The 20730-nt window shown below is 44.3% G+C and overlaps 1 protein-coding gene across 1 annotated transcript in view; it reads left to right on the top strand.

Annotated features, from left to right (window-relative positions):
* CCDC93 (coiled-coil domain containing 93) overlaps positions 1–20730 on the top strand; it is a 92928-nt gene that overhangs the window by 28327 nt on the left and 43871 nt on the right. Inside the window, exons 7-11 of the mRNA XM_047082888.1 lie at positions 1969–2069; positions 9576–9612; positions 12694–12786; positions 13094–13144; positions 14019–14105. Coding sequence (XP_046938844.1) covers positions 1969–2069; positions 9576–9612; positions 12694–12786; positions 13094–13144; positions 14019–14105 — 369 coding nt within the window. The remainder of the gene's footprint in view (positions 1–1968; positions 2070–9575; positions 9613–12693; positions 12787–13093; positions 13145–14018; positions 14106–20730) is intronic.

The raw sequence follows: 20730 nt of genomic DNA, 5'->3' as shown, positions 1-20730 counted from the left end.
AGGCCAACATTGTCACTGTTTGGCAGAATAAAAGGTCCTCGTAGCTGTTGGTTTCGGTATGCTATTGTTTTGGAGTCAGCCCTTTTTTTAGAAGAATCCAATTTCCTGTCTTGGGTCATTGACTCTATCAGTGGTAACTAAGGAAGATAGCAGTTAAGCTCAATTATATAGTACTGCTATAATAGTAGAGCTCAGTGAGAATTAAATCATGGGCAGTAACTGACGTCATGTGGGTTCATTATATTTTGCATTTCCCCATAAATCTGTTTTACATTATTCATAGCTTCCTATTCATGTCGACAGCAGGAGCGAACTAGGGATTATTTCTGGCAGCAAGTTATAAGAAAACCACTCCAGCATCATCCCAGACCCTATTCTGTTCCTTTTTTACAAAACTGTTAAGATTATATAGTATGTCTTACAAAAGAATGTTTCTCTGTGTGTTTGAAACTTCTCATAATAAAAAGTACAGTACTAAAGTTAACCAGAAATATCAAGGGAGGAACGACTCTAATTGGAATAAAAATGCCACTCTGTGGAGCATCCTGCTAGTAATGCTTGTCCTAGTGATGTCCAGGTCGAGGATAGTGATGATGAGGTCTGGTGGTGGAGGAGAAAAAATCCAGGGACAAACGACTGGAATACCTTCCTTGGCATAAACATTCACCTGCTTGCGTTCAGAGGCCTGAGCATATTTTAAGATATGATTTGGCTGCCAGCGTGGCAGTCAAGGAGGAAATTCACCTGGGGCAAAACGCTAAATCAGGTGGGGGTAAAGACCTGCATTAATTGAGCACCTACTACATACCACGTACTTTGCTTAGGAGGCATATATGTACATATGTGTAGTTTCAGGATGTGTCCTACACAAAATAGATCTATGTTTGCTTCCACATTTGTACAAGTCAGTGAAAGTTGATAGAGCATTTTATTTTTTTATACACTTTTTGAGGGTAAACCTCAACACGTTTGTAAAGAAGATATGTATTGCTGAAGGGTTTATATCTACTCCTCTGCTATTTTTGAGTCTAAGAATTGAAATCTCCTTGACCACTTGAGGAATTTGTTTAAAGGATTCTGGGTTAACATACACACCTGTGACTGTTGAACTGGTTTGTGGCTCGGGTGGTGAAAAGGTCTGGATACGCAGTGACTAGAAAATTTGCGTTTTTGTTTTGTTTTGTTTCTGGAAAATTTTGTTAAGGAATAAAATAGATCTGAATAGAGAGATAAACCTTGCTTCTCAAGGCAAGATTCAATATTATAAATATGTCAGTTCTTTCCAAAATAATCTGTAGATTTGTTGTGATTCTGATCAAAACTCAACTGCTTTTTATTACAAACTTGACAAGTTGTTACTAGAATTCATTTGGAAGAGAAAAAGTGTAAGAATAGCCAGGAAATTTGCAAAAGAACGGTGGAGACAGGATAAAGGTTCCTAAAGCAGGAGGAGTAGAAGAGGGTAACACCGGTACATGGTATACATATGCATGCCATTCAGATCAGGGGAAGGCTAGACTATTAAACTGATGATGTTGGCATTCTTAATTTTCCATTCAGGAAAAAGACTTCTGAGTAGTTTAAAGGCTAAATATAACCCATACAAGTAACATACAAGAACTTTTTTTTTTTTTGACAATCCCTGGTATAAGAAGTAAGATATAAAATGATTACGTTTGACCACATAAAGTATTAAAATGGCATAGGACAAAAGAAACCCACCAAGTGAAAACAAAGTTGAGGGGCAATATATTGAGTGGAAATACTTGCTACCTATGTGCACATCAAAGGAGCAGACTCCTTGAGGGTGGCCTCCCTGAGCGCCCCCGGCTCTCCTGCAGGAGTGGGGTACGCTCGCCACGATGGGGAAAGACTAGCCTCCCTGACCGGCCGGGATGCACCCAGCGGCCAGTTCAGGAGGAGGGCCCTCTCACACTCAGTAAGTCCTCTGTCTCACCCACTCCTTAGGATGTTTACAAGCCCCGTCGGAAATACAGACGCCAACAGGGAGCAGGAGAGCTGCTGGATGAAGAATCTCGAGTCCATGCTACGCTTTTGGAATATGGCAGGTAATGAAGGGGACCCAATCTGAAGTGTCTATTTTATAAAACCATTGAAAAGAAAAGCTGATTTGGATTGCCTCATTGAGATTAATTTGGTTGGCTTTTACCTGATTGAGTTTACCGGTTTGGGTCCGAGATTTCCATCACCGGCGACTTTTTTCCCACGCTTCTGTGGGTAGCTTCCTGACGATGGTGGTGGAGGCCTTTTCTTTGCAGTGCCCCTCCGGAAATTTGCGTGTAACTGTGTGCCCTGTCTCTGCCCTCCTCAGAGTTGGGGGGCTGGCGGTATTTGCAGAGGCTGGGGGTGGGCCACCCGTCATACCCCTGCCATTTGTTACAATCTTTAGGTAAGCTAAAGAATCGAACGGTTACAGTGGTTTTACTCGAAGGGTTAGAATAATAGTTTTGGTTTCCTGTGAGGAATTGTCCTGAGCAGGAAGATGAAGAATTTAGAAGTATTTTGTCACTTCTTAATAATCTAATGTTTTACAAAACCAGTTATCTTGTGTCCTCATTTTTTTACTTAAAAACTCACAAAGAAGCACTCTCCTTGGTGAGTTTCTTGGTTGACCTTGGGTATTAACCTTCATTTATGTCCTGCGTTTTCTACTTAGGGTAGCTGACTCCTTGACGTGAGTATGTCGCCTTGTGCTTCCTTTCTTTGCCCTGGGAGTGGTTGCCGTGTGCTGCTCTGCCTGCTAACCCAGCCGGCTCTGCCTCGAGCACCTCTCTGAGTGAACATCGGTCTCATGGCCGCTCCCTCTGGAGGGGCAGTGCTCCAGTACTAGTGCTGGAGAGAATGAGAAGGAAAGTAGGCTTCGTTGGTTTATAGACACTCCACCTTCCAAGTGGAAAAACACTTCAGAAAAACTTGCCACGCTTCTTTCCCTCTTTGTTGTTGAGGGGGTGGTGTGGTGTCCGGTCCCTCTTCCTAAGGATGGAAGCCGGTCCCTTCCATTCCAAGGAAGGTGTTGTTCTGGCCCTAAGCCGGGTGTGCCGGCCGCTCCACGGCTCACCAGTTGCTGCTGTGAATTGAATTCCTCTTCTGAGTCAGGCACCACCAGACCATCCACATAGTTTGTAGGGCCCAGTATAAAATGAAAATGCAAGGCCCCTTGTTAATTAATCATTATTGATAAGGCTTAATTGTTAAGAATTTCAAGACAGCAGCAACAACCAGGTGTGGGGCCCTTTCGGAGTTTTGGGCCCTAAGCAACTGGCAGGTCGCAGGCCCCGGGCACTATGATGGGGTTTTGCAGCCACGCCCCAGTGTAGGTAGGCATGTGAGTCTGGGGGAGCCAGAGCTGGAGAGACCACCTCCCTGGGTATCACATGTTCCAGGGCCAAAGAATACTCAGGAGAATGTTGTGGTTTTCATGGTTTCTGTTGTTGATACCTTCATGTTTTCCATTGTCATGGATGCTCCAAACGTTCCTGGGTGTGTAAAGGAGTCAGGGATTCAGTAAACTGTCCACCTCACCGCGACCAGGCTGACGACATTTCACCATTTTGTTTTGAAAATCCCAGTTTTAAACTGGCTCTTTTGCATGTGTTGTAGAGGGTAGTCATTCTTATCATACGATGGCTGGGCAACTTCAGGACATCCCTGCCCAGAGTCTGGTGGGGCTTTCTTTAGGGAAGGGAGCAATCCACAGGTTTTCTTTGTGACTCTCCTCAAACTTGGAGTAAGAAAGTGCAGAGTGTGTCCCTATCAATCTTAATTCCTGTCGGTGGGGTAGACTGACTTCTGTGTTCTAAGCTTAGGGTAGGTATTTGATGAAGGATTTTTTTTTTTTTTTTTTTAGGAGAAGGATGGTTTTGCTTTCTTTTTAGCTTTCCTGATGAGGAGAGGGTGAGTTCGTGAGAGGTGGGGAAGTGGGTACTTAGGACATTTTGATGGTTTAGTTAGCTCAGTTTTCTCTTTTGAGAATGGTAAAGACAGCATTCAGAAAATTTAAACAATAACTTGCCCAAAGTCCACTGTTAACTACTACTAAGAACTATTAAGAGCCTCACACTGGGACTTGAACTCAGGTGTTGTTGGGACTCCAAAAGCGTGCCATTGTCGTTATCTACAAATACTGTTTGAACCTCCAGGGGAAGTTTGGCTCCTCGTTTTAGAAAGACAAGCCCAGTCTTTGTTGTTTGGTCTGACACTGAACAAAGAGAGTGCTTATTAAAACTGATGGGGCAAACTGGAAAAAACTTAAAGCCCCAGCAAGTGTGCATTTCATGCCCCCTCCTTGGGAAGGCCCTCCCCTCCTTTCTGGCTATCAGACTTTTTCCTCGGGGGTTCTGTCAGTACCATCCCCTCCATGGAGGTCTGGCCCATTAAATGAGGATTACGTTAACAATATAAATGTGAAGAGCTTTGGATAGTTTGTCCTGTGTGGGAAACAGTAAATGTCGGTTGTTAGGCTCTGCCCTCATCATCCTCATCACCATAATCATCGTTAACAGCAGCAGTTTTCAGTTCTCAGATGCCCTTAAATATGACCCGTAGATCCAAACACGGCTCTCCTTTCAGCTTTCCTTGTTCCTGTGTGCTCTGTACCCCACCACGAGCCCTCCCCCAAGCCTGAGAAGTCTTGCACACTCTCCCTTCCCTTCCCCAGTCAGGCAAGGCCGGGCCTTCACTGGTCCCGGGACTCACTCACCTCTATCCTGTCTCTCCCTTGAGTATCAACATCGTGGCACCCCTTAATTGCTCATCCCCACCTGGGAATCCGAACCCCCATCTCTTGTCAGTGCCTCTAGTTTCCTCATTATCTCACCTTTTGAAAAGAGGGAAAGTATTTTGACTCCTGGAGTTAGAAGGTCTGAAACTCTTTGGGGTTGAAGATTACTCATTAGCTTGGGCCCACAGTGGCTTGGAGGTCAACATTCCAGCTGCTTCCACCTTTTTTTAACTCTCAGTCACTAAAATGAAGTTGAACTTTGAGCCTGGTCACCCATGCTGAAGGCCTTAAGGATGGTGTGTGCCTGTTAAAAACATGTTTGGATAGGTTTGTTTAAATGTTATGGCTTTGGAAAAACAAGACTCGTAGTTTTGACTTTACACTTAAAATTGTAAGTCTATAATATTTCAATTTTATTATGGGTCCAATCAGCTTTTAGGAGCTAAATTAAAACACCTAACCATGCTTTAAAACTGCCACTGTGGGGAAATGCATTTTATGTGCGGTATATTTGACTTTGTTTAAAAAAAAAACAAAATTCAGCGGAGTACATTTGAAGATCTAATTGGCTTTATTAAGTGACTCATGAATCCGGCAGCCTCCCATCTAGCAAGTAGAGATGAGCTCCCAAGAGCTGTACAAAATGGAAGGTTTTTATAGGAAGGAAGGTAAGGCAAGAAGTTATTAGCAATCCTTAGAAAGAAAGGATTGTTTCAGGCAAGGTCACCTTCCTTTAGGGGGAAAGGAGGGAATCTTATTAAGTGGATTACCTCATCTTCTTCTGGAAGATGGGGAGAGTCCATATGACAGATTACCTCTTTGGTGCTGACCAGAAGATTTCAGACTGATTGGGTTAAAATTCCACTCCTAGAGAGGTTGAAGCTGCAGTTAAGTCTTGGTTTGTTCACAGGGGTGAGGGATTCCACCTTGGGCCCATGGCTCTCTTTTTAACAACTTGCAAGTGGAATTTGGAAGCACTACCACTAGAATACTGGTGTTGGCTTATTCCACACCATTTGAGGCCTAATTTTAGTTGCTTTGAATTATTCTGTACTTAGTAAAGGAAATATGGCATGTCTCTCCCAACCTGTTTGGATCCTCTGTGATGGTAAGGCCTGGGACCGCTCGTAGTTAAGCAGATACCTGTGAAATGAACAAAGAACAGGGCCCACAGCCCTTAGTATTTAGAGCTTTTTTATGCCCTTGTTTTATTTCACATAGTTTGGTACCTGTCTTAATTTGCCCTGGGGCAGTTGTTTTTGAAGGTTAGTTTGTTTTCTAGAACTGTGATGTCCAGTATGGTAGCTATTAGCCATATGTGGCTATTGTGTACTTGAAATATGACTAATGTGATTCAAGAACAGAATTTTAATTTTAATTAAGTAGCACTGAAAGACTCAGGCTTGATTTAGTTATTGGAAAATGTTCAAGTTTGTTTGGAATAACCTGAATGTGTGAACCTACTTATTTAAAGTAATATATTTAGCTCTCATTATATGTTTTTCAGACTATGCTGTTCTAGAAGGTGTATATCCTTGATGTTAAAGATCAAGTGTAAGGTGTAGGGCGTGAGGAAGTCAAGTGGGTGAAAAGAGACCAGAGCTCTGTTGGTGCTGACAGTGTAAGACATCAGCAGGGCTGGTTGGTCAGAGCTAACAGAGGGAAAGGCAGAAACAAATTGAAGCATGTGGCAGCACAGATCAGACTGACACTTGTGAGGCAAGGGCAGGGCAGACAGGGTAAGAGGAGAGGGAGGTGGGAGGAGAGAGCAGCATACCTATGAAAGATAAAAGAGAAGTAAATGCTTTGTAGAAATAAGTTGAAGCATCCCGTTGTTCTTTTTGAGGGGTGATAGGCCAGAAAGGGATACCATGTTCTCTTGGTGAAGCTCAAGCAACATGGAAGTCTCCCAGAGACCTCTCAACCAGTGAACATAATGAGACAGGAATTAATAGGCATCTGGGGACAGCTCTTTGTCATGGAAGTAGTGTCACCATGTCACACGGAGAAGGAGGGCTTTAGAAAAATCAGCCAGACTCTTCATTCAGTATACATTTCTTGAGTACCTACTGTGTGCCAGGAGCTGTCCTAGGTGCTGAGGATACAAAAGCTGATGGAGCTGTCTGTGAACATTCATAGCAGCACTGTTCACGAAAAAGTGGAAACAACCCAATTGTCCATCAGCCGAGGAATAGATAAGCAAAGTGTGGTTTATCCATATAAAGGGATATTACCTAGTCATAAAAAGCAGTGAAGTACTGATTCATACTGTAGTATGGATGGACTTTGAAAACATACTAAGTGAAGAAGCCAGTCACAAAAGGCCGCATAAAATTTAGTTTATAGGATATGTCCAGAATAGGCAAATCCGTAGAGATGGAAAATCGGTAAGTGGTAGCCAGGGGCTGGAGAGGGGAATTGGGACTAACTGCTAATAGATACAGAGTTTCTTTTTGAAGTGATGGGACTGTTCTGGAATTTGATAGTGGTGATGGTTGTACAAAGAGTGAATCTACTGAAAATCACTGAAGTATATAGTATCAAATGATAAATTTTATGTTATACAAGTCATATCTCAATTTAAAAAATTATTTTAAAAAAATGAGTGAAGCACTCTTGTTAAAGGAGTTCAACAGAGTTATAGGATTAGACATAATTATCGCACACTGTGAGATGAGCACGTTGATGGTGTAAACACAGAAGTGCATACCTGTGGGGCCTAACCTAGGCCTTTGGGTGGTCAGAAAGGCCTTCCCACAGCCTCTGTCTTTATGAAGGAGTAGAAGGAGCCTAGAAATCCAGTCTCCCACATTTAGTTGTTTACTGCTTCATTTGGAAAATCCATAGTTTTCAGGGGCCTTAGATGAAGGCTGTCTGCCTAAGAGCATGTCTTCTGCCCCAAGGGTCTACATGAACTAAAGGCCTGGAAAACGAAGGAACACCCATGGTGCAGGATTACTTCTAGGAGGGGGAAACTTTGGTGAGACCCTCTGTTGGCCGGGGTTCACTGGGTGAGAACCTAAACCCTCTGGCCAGTTTCAGCAGAAGAGGTTGACTACATGGATCCTTGGGAAGGTTTGAGAGGTGGGACCTAGACCAAGCCAGGGTCACTCCCCAAGTAGCACATCAGAACTGGGCCTCCAAGGATGCTGCTTCTTGCCTCCACCACCGGGAAGCTAGCTAGTGGCCTGTGGGGTTAGGAAGCCGATACGACAGCTGCTGACAGAGAGACCACAACACTTCCGCCAAAATCAGAACACCACTGTGACAGCTGCTGGCCCCCAACCAGGGTATCGGTGTGACCCACAGTCATACAACACACCCTTCATACCCTCCCTCTCTCCTCACGTAGCTGCTGCACATTCAGATCTCCAGTAAGTGCACCTGACAGGTGGAGCCTACATAGCACTCCAGGCCCTAGGTGCACAGGAGTGTAGAAAATAGAGTCTTGTTTTCCAGCCTCTGCAGTACGGGAGGGTGCGGAGATATCGTGAAACCAATTCACAGGATTTGCCATAAGGTCCTGTAGAGAGTGTGTGTGGATCCTCAGAATTTAGCCTCAGTCTGCTGCACTTTGGGCCTACAGAGTTATGCCTAATGAGTGGGCACACTGTGCCCGGCCTGGACTCTTTCTTTGGTCTCTCCAGTTACATGACAACCTACTGCAAGACCAGGTGATGCTTTGGCTTCTTGATTTCTGCATTTTCTTCCACTTATCTTTAGTTTATTTGTTCTACATTAGACATACTAAATGTAAAAGTGGCTCCCATGCCCTCTGGGAAATGGATGCACACGTGCATACAGGCAGTTGGACATGATTGTCTCTGGGAGGTGGAGGAACATGTACAGGTGTGGGATGGATTGGCCCAGGCAGAGTGTCCACGCGTGGGGGATGCTTTGGGGAGGAGGTAGCTCGAGAGCTGAGGTGCGAGGTGTGAATAGGAAAGGAGGAGAACAGCCCAGGATGTGCAGAGCTCTGTGTCAGGCAGTGGATGCCCAGGAGGGAAGAGGCCTGCCATTGACTCATGCGGATGAGGCCACTGGAAGCCAGATAGGAGGTGGGAGGAAGAGCGGGAACACAGTGGGGCTGGAGGCCAGCGTACCGACCCAGTGACCAACACGTGGTGTCAGCATGGTGTCAGTAAAAGTAGAGCAGGAGTCTTTGATTGGTTTCTCTTAAGTGGCTGCGTGTAACTTTATTTCCTTTTAACCTATTTGGAAGGTAAGTGAGGTAGGGTGTTTTGCATAATGCTTTTTGTCTTAGGTTGAATGGATTTTGCAGTGTTGCTTAACAGAAAAAAAAAAAGAGCCTAAAAATAAACTAATTTAAACTAAATTGCATTTTTGAGTTTCTTTGAATTTAAGGTTGCCTGAAGTGAACACATAACACTGTTGACATCCTGCTTGGACTATGTTTGAGAATGAAAAATGGGCTGGACCCCAGATTCTGAATGTAGCCATTAGAGAGCATGCTTAGCCCAAGCAAACACACTCCCGTTTGTACAGAAAGTTTTAAGGCTTTTAGTTTAAACCGTGGATCTGCAATGCAGCTCCTGGTTCAAAGAGTAATGGTTGTACTTAAAGAAAATACTGTACTCTGCACCCTCTGAGAGTTGCCATTGGTAGTATTCACATGACAAACAGAATGGCTGGCCCTTTGTTCAAGAACAGTGGAACATGTTTCTGGTTCAGGCATTTAAAACATTTTCTCCAGTTATTATATGGCCTAAATTTTCTTTGGTACTTTGCGTATAAAACTCCAACCAAAATGCATTTGACCAAATTTGTGTGACTTTTGAATAGTAATTGAACTCCCCTTTTTTGTGGCCTGCAGGAGATATGGATTTAGCCGCCAGAGCAAAACAGAGAAGGTAAGACAAGCATAGATAATGGGAGAGAACATTGGAGAGATGGAAGCCCCCCCCCCCCGCCCTTGTCTGTCTGACACTGACAGGCTGCCCGCCTAGCAAGAGTGGGATGTCCGTGCTCTGGTCGCTGGGCAGCCTGGCGCACGAGGGATGTACCAGCTGCCTTTGGCCACCGCACCTCCCTTGTATCTGCAGCCAGCCACCTTGGCAAGTCGGGGAGCTGAGGCAGCAGCCTCATCGCAGGGCTCAAAGTGAGAGGTGATTGGAAGTCATGGCCCCGGGGGCAGTTCTGTGCACTCTGATAACTCCAAAAGTGTGACGATGAAGTCCATTCCCAGGGCCCTGAGCACTCCCCATCTGATGAGAGAGACCCTAGACAGATGTGAACAGGATGTTCGCAGTGAGCTAGAACACAGCCACATATTACAGGCCTGCCCTAAGACAACCTAGTACCTAGCGTGGAGAAATCAGGTAAGTCAAGAGGGGATTTCTAACTTCACAAAGCAGTCTCAAAACTTTCTCTTAATTCAGATATTTCCTGATGATCTTCAGTTGTTGGCTGCAGGGCTGTCATGTCAGTCTTACAGTGCCAAACCTTTACTGTGTTTCAGGCCCTTTGTTCAGGGCTCTGCGTGTATTTGTTTCACTTACTTCCCTGAACATCTCTATGAGGAGGATGCTTGCTACCTTTTTTCAGAAAAGCTGAGGTCAGAAAGCTGAGGCCCAGAGAAGTTCCCTGATTTGTCCAAGATCACGCAAGCTCCTAATTTGCCATGATAAGAATCTGAACCCAGGTCTGTGTGACATCAAAGTCTCTGCCCTTAATCACTCTTTTAAATAAAGCACTAACTAATGTTGTCAGTGGCCTCTTAAAAAGCAGAGTCCTGTAGTTCAAGATCTATTGATACCATTTTTTTCCTCATTCCCCATCAGACACCCAGATAGTCTTGCATGGGACACTTACTCCCTCAGCTCTGTTCTCCTGCCACCCCTGCCTCCGTCCAGAACCCCATCCCTCAGTCCTTCCAGGAAGCCTTCCCTGGCTCCCAGCCTCCCTCTGCTTTATGTAGGAATTGTTGCCTCAGTCAGCAGGGGGCCTGAATAGTGACCAGGAGCATGTGTTCTGAAGCCAAACTGGCTGGTTTCAAATCCCTCCACTGCGTGACTTTGGACAATGTACTTAATTGTCGTGCCTTAGTTCACAGCATCTACAAAATAAGGGCAGTAATCGTATTGCCTCACAGCATTGTTGTGAAGGCTGAAATGTAAAGGATATAAAATCACCCATCACAGAGATATCTATAAGCAATGGCTATTTTATCTGTAGCAGTAGTTCATTAGTAATCAGTCATGGACTGATTATGATGCCTTTTTGTTTGTTTTCTCATTATTTATTTTTTTTCACATTTGTGTTTTTATTCAACTCAACAGTCGTTTCCGCCGACGCTAGGTGTTTTCTGGAGTTGAGTAATGTCAGGTAGTGTCTGATATAGAATAAGAATTTGATGTGTACATTCGATATGATATGTAATTTAGTCTGAAAAAATTGTCTATGCGTATGGGTATTGGATGTATTAATTATGATTGGAAAAATCATGCAATGCCCGTTAAATAGTATTCACTTTGGGCTTGTCTTGTCCCCTATAGATACAGGTTTCTTCCAGTATCATAAAGCAGAGCATATGTATGAAGCCTTTTATAAGCTAAAATGGAGTAAAGGAAAGAAGCAGTTGCCATTCATTTATATGAAAAAAATTTTGAGTGTTCCTACACCTAAAAAAAATAACCTCTCGTAGGCTTCTCTGATACTGTGGAACACACCTCGCTAACAGGTACACAAAATAAATTGAGATGAAGCACAGATGTTCAGATACAGTTCTGAGCTCTGGCAGCTTGATGCTGAGATGCCGAGAGTCAGTCCCAGGGCGGGAGCTCGGTGGGCCGCACTCACTGCCCAGGGCACGCGCTGCCTCCATAATGAATGGCTCACTGCTAAACCAGCCCTGAAAACTGGTTTCACTTGCACCTTTTTTTGTAAAAGTGAAAATCCTTTTCAGATTTCTTTTGGTTAGCAACAACAGGTACTCACGTAGGTCTTCTGTGAAAGCAAAGTGGCCTGATGTGAACTTTGAAAAGCAGGGGATACGTGTGTAGATATACCTGTATAGGAGCTCACGGTGCTCCCTGGGGTCAATTATGGGCATGTCGTAGAAAAGCATCCTAGCACTGGGATGGTCTGAGAAGGGTGTCTGAGACCAGTTCTCTTTTTCCACCCTAGAAGACCCTGATATCCAGAGAAGGTAAGCCTGAGGTCATCTAGCTGATGGGTGGCAGAGATGGTATTAAAACAGGGCACTCTAGACTTCCAGCCCATGTTTGAGGAACAGCATCTAATCCGGGTGTCTTGAGTGTGGTACATTTAGAGCCTGAGGCTGGGTCCGGAGCATGAAGCTTAATCACCAAGCAAAGCAGTTTAGATTTTTATCCTTCACACAAGAGGTTTTTAAACTTCATTGACTGCTTCTTGGCAGTAAGAATCCTGTTTTTCATTGTGATTTCAGTACCCACGCGCAGACACCTCAAAAACAAAAGCTTCCCTTTTGTTAACAAAAGTTAACCCTTTACTACATGTAAAACACTCTGATATGTCCTGTTCTATTATTTTTGTTCAATTTATATAGATGCTGGTCATACCTGCTAAATTACTTTCATATCCCACTGATGGGTCTCAACTGGCAGTTTGAAAAAAGCACTCTGTTCGGCAGTGATTTACTCTCGAAGGCATTAAAGTAGGGGAGAGACCCTGTCAAAGTATAAGGCTGGCAAATGTGTACGACCTGATAGGAATTTAATCAGCAAGCAGTTCAGAAATGGATATAGGCATTGGCCAAGGCCTGGAGCTCAGCCTGCTTGGTCTGTATTTGAAATGGAAGCTCAGGTCTGTGGATTTTCCACTTGTCAGGGACTGCTACACCTTTCCAGATGCGTGTGCTTTCTTTCCCAGACTCGTGCCTTGCATTGTTGTCCTTTCTCTGCTGAGTCTTCATCTCGAGTGCTCAGCTACTTTTGCATCTTCCCTTCCAGGCCGAGGACAAGAAAACGACACTCCCTGTGGGGCTCTCGGCTGCAGAAAGAGCCGATGCTCAGGAAGAAGATGAGCTTCAAGCTGCGGAAGAGGTGTGCGGCCCACATGAGTCCCCTGAGGCTTCTGTTTAAATCATCTGGGGAGAAATTTCCCTTTCATCCCCAGCTTTGCAAAATGGCCAGCTGCCTCCCTCAGTCACCTGCTGTTAGCTGGCCTGTCACACCCTTTCCAGTTTCCTTTTCTCACCCCCCTCCTCTCCTGCCCCTGCCCCGTAAGGCTCACTATAACAGATCACGTAAAACAAGCCTTGGATTGTGGCGCAGAGATCTGTTTAGACATGTTGTGGAAGTCTTATGCAGTCGGGTCCACTCACTGCTACTTCTCCCACTCCTCTTTCAGCAGCGAATTCAGTCACTGATGACCAAGATGACCGCCATGGCGAATGAAGAGGTGAGGGGAGACTGTGTGGGGAGGGCGCAGTGTAGAGGTGGGGACTTGGAACTGCCCTGCGCTGTTCTGTGGGGCCTCCTTACAGGGGGACCACCTTTAAGAGAACCCTGTGTTTTCAGCACTCAGTGCTTCCTGTTTCCTTGAGATCTTTCTTTTAGGAAGCTTTTTACCAATACATAGTGTCGCTGTCCATGGGAACCTCTGTGGGGCTTGAAGGACCCTTGTGAGAGTGGAATGTCCCTGCTGAGACAGCATCCCAAGGGCTTCTGTAGAAGAGCCATGGTTCAGCCCTGCCTCTCCATAACCAACCATTCCAGAAGAGCCCTTACTTTCTGTTTCCTTCCCACACGATCTAGGTAGAAAATAGAATACTGCATTTATAGTTGGTCTGCCCAGACCTCAAGGCCTGTCCAAAAGGTTTAACCAAGGGCTTTGAAAGGATCCTTCCTTTTTAGGCCAGAGAAGGCCTATGGCAGTAAAGAGATATTTGGGGAGTTCCGAGATTCCTCTATATTTCCCATTTGTACTTCTTTTTTCCCTGAGTCCTAAGCCCTCCAAGTTCCCTGTAGGCTCTGTCAGTGACCCATAGGAAGAGACCTTGAGATGGGGTGTGTGAGGTAAGGAATGATTTTCCAGAGGTACCCGGGGACCAGGGAGAATCTGGCACAGTTGAATGACTCAGGAGGTAGAGAGAGGGCTTAACATTTGTCCCGAGGATTGTTTTCTCCCTTCCTTGTTGATGAATGCCTAGACAAAAGCCAGAGTACTTTTCCCCCAGGGAATATTATCTGTTTTGGTATACTACTCAGAGCATTTTCCAGTTCTGTGAAAGACAAGGCATGGCCTTACACACACCCCATCCCTGTGATTGCAGAGCCGTCTCACCGCGAGCTCCGTGGGCCAGATCGTGGGACTCTGCTCCGCAGAGATCAAGCAGATTGTGTCCGAGTACGCGGAGAAGGTATGTGGGGGCCTGGCTGGCATCTTTGCCTCAGGTGATGCCTCAAGGATTTGTTCTCTGCCCCTACACCCTTTCGCAGCATTGATGGAGTCAAGTTGTAATTCATCAGCAACATTTGTCAAAAACATGCATGCCACGCAAAGCCAACAGCATCTGCCCGTTAGCTCAGTAAATTTTCCTCTGCAGTGCCTATTTTTCTATACATATAAAGAGAAAACCTGTCTCTCAGAGCGATTATCGCATCTGATAAATCGATGCCGGAGGTATAGCACAGGCATTTCTCCTCTACCAGGCTTCTTATAACTTGGGCCCAGTTTGGTGATTGGGTCGAGGAATAAGCTTTGCCGCTTAGGAGACAAACCCCATAACTCAACCAAGCCCAAGGCAAAATTTTTTGTTCCACTTTATTAAAAGTGTATAGAATGAACTAAAGCCTGAAAGTCATATTTCAGTGTTAGATTTTTTTCCCTCTCCTAAGAATGGGCAGCAGGACCTTGACTATTTCAGGGAGACAGTGATTAATCATTTTGCACATAACTGATTCTGGTCTGGCGGAGATGTAGTATCGGTAAAATCAGATTTACAGGGCATTGTTTCACATCCTTCCTTCCCCAGCCGTACTCCGTCTATCCCCCTAAACCGTTGATGTCTGTTGAAGCATCCAGCTTTGCTTTCCCTGTCTCAGGAGCCTTGACGACAAATTAGTTCTGCTCTGACCCGCCGTGCAATATTCTTCTCAAGTGATTGTGCACAGATGGTGTAGTTGGGGAAGGGATGTCTCCCGAAACTGGGAGTTATGACCTACTGTAAACACAGCAGGTGGCCACCTCCCACCAAGTGAGGGGTCTTCTGAGCAGGACAGCCAATACAATGGCTTAGAATGTCTGGGGGTAGGATTCTCCTGTTTCCCCCACTCCCCCAAGTCAGTGCTTCTTTGCATGGGTTTTTAATGCAACTTTCATAGAAAGACTTTGTTGTAGATGCTGTTCGCTTTATTTGTTTGCTCTTGTTTTGCCAATGTCCTCCCACCAGAGACCACCAGGAACACAACTGTCACTGAACAGTTAGGTTTATTGCTGGTGGTAGTGAGGGAGACTACTCACCAGTGAGGAACCAAATGGCATCTCAGTAAGGAGGCATTAGGAAAAACTTACTATGGAATTCGGGCTCACTTTAGCTGATTTGAGGAAGGACCAAGAAAGTAGGACTTTGCTCTGTGTTGGATGTTTTAAGGAAGGGCAGTTCTATAAAGGAGTGTCTAAATAAATTGTATCAGTAAGATGGGAGAGATGAAAAAAATTCTAGAAAGGTGGGAACGAATCAAGGTTAAAGCTGTATGCTCCTGTTAGCTGGTATAGGGGGATGGTTGGTCATGTTTGTGGTTTGAACAGTGATCAGGTTTTGTCCATGCTCAGACGTGATTACAGAGTGGTCGTGTTTTTACCTGTATCTGTAAGACCTTGTGTGATGTTGACACTCTTTGGAATTGTTTATGTTTAACATGAATACCTAGTATGCACAGACCGGCTCCCACACATCCAGGCTTTGCTGAGAGTGCCAGCTGGGCTCACAGATGCCAGAGGGTGCTTTTCTCTTCCTCTGTGTGTATATTCAGTTATCTATTCCAGCATAGCAGTATTACTACACAGGTTGTAGCTTAAAACAACACACATTCATTATCTCACAGTCACTGTGGGCTAGCAGTTGGGCACAGCTTAGCAGGGTTCTTTGTTTCAGACTCTCACATGATTGCAGTGAAGGTGCTTCCCGGGGCTGCTGTCTCATCCAAAGCTCAACTGGGGCAGGATCTGCTTCTCAGCTCATGTGGTTGTTGGCAACATTCAGTTTCTTGCCACCTGTTGGCTGAGGTCCACAGCTCGTGCTGGCTGTCAGCTGGAGACTTCCCTCCATTCCTTGCCACGTGGCCTTCCCCAACATTGCCCCTTGTTTCATCAAAGCCAGCGAGGGGCAGCAGCTCCTCATGGGATAGACAGTACAGCTTTATGTAGCATAGCTATCTATATGCACTTACATACATCCCATCACCTTTGCTGTGTTCTCTTGGTTAGAAGCAAGTCACAGGTCCCACCCCCACCCAAGGGAGGAGATGACACAAAGGCCTGAACACCAGGAGGCAGACACCATGGGGCTGCTGTCAGGTTGTCCACCGCAGTATGTTTGTTCTTCACTGTAATCTTACTGCCATAAATTGGGCTGACACCAGGCACTGGCAATTTATCTAAAATCCATAGCCTTCCCTTCCCTTCAGGGTTTCAGTAATGAACCCCTCGGAAGTGGAGATAGGGTTGAGGGATGCCCAAAAGGGAAGCCATCAAGAGGTACTTGAAAGAAACCCAAATTAGGCTGTGAACAGGATGGATTTTTGCTTAGTGAGGAAAGGGGACAAGATAGTTTGGGGAGGAAGGAAGAGTGAAAATGATTTTGTGACCAGGGGATGAATCGAACAGCCTGCCTGGGACAAGTTGGAAAGTTGACAGGCATTGGGATATAAAAATGTGGTAAAACACATGTGCAGGCTTCTCTTTGTAAGGTTCACAAATTCTTATAACAGTGTAACGTGATAAATAACCCATGTGTTTCAAAGCAATTCCCTGAGGTATGTAACTCGATTTAATATGGTTCCTGTAGAGCAGCAGGGAAGAGGAATGTAAAAAAGCTCCCAGATATATAATTCATGAGTTCACGTAGGCTCTTGGCCAAGGAGCACCATCCCCCTCTTTATCCAAAGGGTAACACTCTTCTCAGAAGGTGCTAGATGAGACACCAGTGTGCTTTTTGGTGCGGATGTCTAATCTGTTCCCTGCATCTTAGCATTCACTTTTATAAGGAAGGAGAGTCTGTGACTGTGATTTGCAGGCAACTAAGAAGCCTGACTATCCAAAAACCACTCCCATTCCACTGTCCCCCACTAACCTGAGCCAGAAGAAAGGGAAGGAAGCTGAGCCAGGCAAGGCTGGGCCAGGGGAGGTGCCTGGTCCCTGAAAGGGTGAGAAGGGACTCTCCCTAATGCCACATACCTACCAACCTATATACCGTTTCAACCACTTTAATACTTGACAGCCAGCTAAATCATTCCTTGGTCAGCGTCTTCCTGAACCAGAATCTTAGCACATTTTATAAATCTAGATGCACAGATCTGTCTTGGGGAATCAGAAGAATCTTTCCTGAGTGTGCCAGGTACCTTGCATACCATTGTCTCATTTAATTCGCAGCAAATCGTCTGCCTTCCTTTATTACACTCATCCACATGCAGTCGAAACTATCTGTTTATGTGTATGTGGACCACCTTTTACTCTCTCTGTAACTTTGAGGCCTTGCCAAGAGCCTGGCAGTGTTGGTGCTCAATACATAAACGTGATATATCCATTTTGCAGATGAAGATACTAAAGATCAGAGGTGTTAAGTAACTTGTCCAGTATCTTGCAGCTGGTAAGTTCCAGATTTGCATACAGGACCATCTGACTTTGAAACCTGTCTCCTTGGCAAGGTGACGTGTTCATACGGGAAAGTGGGGAAGGCCTCCTTTGCCATCATCCTTAGTGTCTGCCTTCCAGGCTTCGCAATGACAGCCTCTTTAGCGTCTTTCCTCATCCAACTGCCTACCTTGAGCTAAGTAGAGAGAAGATGCCAGATCATGTTGGGAACTAGCCACAGAAATAGGTAAAATGAAAATGGTGTGTATGTGTGCATTGTTTTTCATGTCATTGGAAAATAACATCCTAGCCAGAAGGCTGTCAACTTCTCGATGAATTTTGGACCACCGAAGGACTTATTTGTGGAAGGATTTTTTTTTCCTTAATAGGTTTTGGAAATTTTCCTTTCCAACAATTAAGAAGTTCTGACACCAGGACACCTGGGTGGCTCAGTCGGTTAAGCGTCCGACTATTGGTTTCGACTCAGATCATGATCTCACAGTTTGTGAGTTTGAGCCCCACATCACTGTCAGCACAGAGCCTGCTTGGGGTATTCTCTCTCTCTCTCTCTCTCTCTCTCTGCCCCTCCCCTGCTCGTTTTCTCTGTCTCCCTCTCAAAAATAAATAAATAAACTTAAAAAAAAAAAAAGTTCTGGCACCATTGCTTCTGACCTGTTGATTATGAGGACCATTCTCTATCTTGCACTTAATTCAAAGCCTAGACTGTCTTGAAATGATATCTTTCAGGAGCACTTGTGGGGAGCTCAGGTAATTAGAGCTGGGTGTAGCCAAAAAGAGGTAATGGCCAGAGTATGGTCAGGGATGCACGTAGAAAAACAGAAAGGAAAGAAAGTCTCTAGAGAATGCAGACAATCACATTTGATTAGATTTTGTCCCTTTCTACCATGATAATTTTTTTAAACAGTTTTTTTTTTATTTTAATTTTTTTTTGGAGGCTTGTGGTCATTGTTTCATTTTTTTTTATTACTCTTTTTACTGGTACATTGGGCTATGTATTTTTTATAAATAGTATTTATTGTCAAATTGGCTGACATACAATACCCAGTACTCATCCCAAAAGGTGCCCTCCTCAATGCCCATCACCCATTTTCCCCTCTCCCCCACCCCTTCATCCGCCCTTAGTTTGTTCTCTGTATTTAGGAGTCTCTTGTGGTTTGCCTCCCTCCCTCTCTGTTTGTAACTATTTTTTCCCCTTCCCTTCCCCCATGGTCTTCTGTTCAGTTTCTCAAGATCCACATATGATTTGAAGACATACGATATCTTTCTCTGACTGACTTATCTCACTCAGCATAATACCAGTTCTATCCACGTTGCTGCAAATGGCAGGATTTCATTCTTTCTCATTGCCAAGTAGTATCCCATTGAATATATAAACCACATCTTCTTTATCCATTCATCAGCTGATGGACATTTAGGCTCTTTCCATAATTTGGCTATTGTTGAAAGTGCTGCTATAAACATTGGGGTACGTATGCCCCTATGAATCAGCACTCCTGTATCCCTTGGATAAATTCCTAGTAGTGCTGTTACTGGGTCATAGGGTGGCTCTCTTTTAATTTTTTGAAGAACCTCCACACTGTTTTCCAGAGCAGCTGCACCAGTTTGCATTCCCACCAACAGTGCAAGAGGGTTCCCATTTCTCCACATCCTCGCCAGCATCTGTTGTTTCCTGATTTGTTCATTTTAGCCACTCTGACCAGTGTGAGGTGGTATCTCAGGGTGGCTTTGATTTGTATTGCCCTGATGAGTGACGTTGAGCCTCTTTTCATGTGTCTGTTGGCCATTTGGGGATATCTTCTTTGGAAAAGTGTCTATTCGTGTCTTCTGCCCATTTCTTCACTGGATTATTTTTTTTCGGGCGTTGAGTTTGGTAAGTTTTTTGGATACTAGCCCTTTATCTGATATGTCATTTGCAAATATTTTTTCCCATTCCATCAGTTGCCTTTTAGTTTTGTTGATTGTTTCCTTTGCAGTACAGAAGCTTTTTATCTTGATGACGTCCCAATAGTTCATTTTTGCTTTCATTTCCCTTGCCTTTGGAGACGTGTCGAGTAAGAAATAGCTGCGGCTGAGGTCAGAGAAGTTTTTTTCCTGCTTTCTCTTCTAGGTTTTTGATGGTTTTCTGTCTCACATTTAGGTCTGTCATCCATTTTGAGTTTATTTTTGTGTATGGTGTAAGAAAGTGGTCTAGTTTCATTCTTCTGCACGTTGTAGTCCAGTTATCCCCCCACCATTTGCTAAAGAGACTTTTTTCCATTGGATGTTCTTTCCTGCTTTGTCAAAGATTAGTTGGCCATATGTTGTGGGTCCAGTTTTATGTTCTCTGTTCTATTCCATTGGTCTATGCGTCTGTTTTTGTGCCAATACCATACTGTCTTGATGATTACAGCTTTGTAGAGGCTAAAGTCTGGGATTGTGATGCTTCCCGCTTTGGTTTTCTTCTTCAATATTACTTTGGCTCTTCAGGGTCTTTTTGTGGTTCCATACAAATTTGAGGATTGTTTGTTCTAGCTTTGAGAAGAATGCCAGTGCAATTTTGATTGGAATTGCAGTGAATGTGTAGATTGCTTTGGGTAGTATTGACATTTTAACAGTGTTTATTCTTCCAATCCACGAGCTTGGAATGTTTTTCCTTTTCTTTGTGTCTTCTTCAATTTCCTTCATAAGCTTTCTATAGTTTTCAGCATATAGATCTTTTACATCTTTGGTTAGGTTTATTCCTAGGTATTTTATGGTTCTTGGTGTAATTGTAAATGGGATCAGTTTCTTTATTTCTCTTTCTGTTCTTTCATTATTGGTGTATAAAAATGCAACCTATTTCTGCACATTGATTTTGTACCCTGAGACTTTGCTGAATTCATGTATCAGTTCTAGCAGTCTTTTGGTGGAGTCTTTTGGGTTTTCCATGTAAAGGATCATGTCATCTGCAAGAAGTGAAAGTTTGACTTCTTCTTTGCCAATTTTGATGCCTTTTATTTCATTTTGTTGTCTGCTGATGCTAGGACTTCCAACACTATGTTAAACAACAGCAGTGGGAGTGGACATCCCTGTTGAGTTCCTGACCTTAAGGGGGAAACTCTCAGTTTTTCCCCATTGAGGATGATATTAGCTGTGGGCTTTTCATATATGGCTTTTATGATGTTTATGTATGTTCCTTCTATCCTGACTTT

The sequence above is a fragment of the Lynx rufus genome, unplaced genomic scaffold (assembly GCF_022079265.1).
Source record: "Lynx rufus isolate CCGP_SWC_20201006 ecotype Redwood Valley unplaced genomic scaffold, mLynRuf1.p SCAF_2, whole genome shotgun sequence".
In the NCBI taxonomy this organism is placed as follows: domain Eukaryota; kingdom Metazoa; phylum Chordata; class Mammalia; order Carnivora; family Felidae; genus Lynx; species Lynx rufus.
Note: the sequence above shows the minus strand (reverse complement) of the source record. Positions and strands in the feature narration are given on the sequence as shown.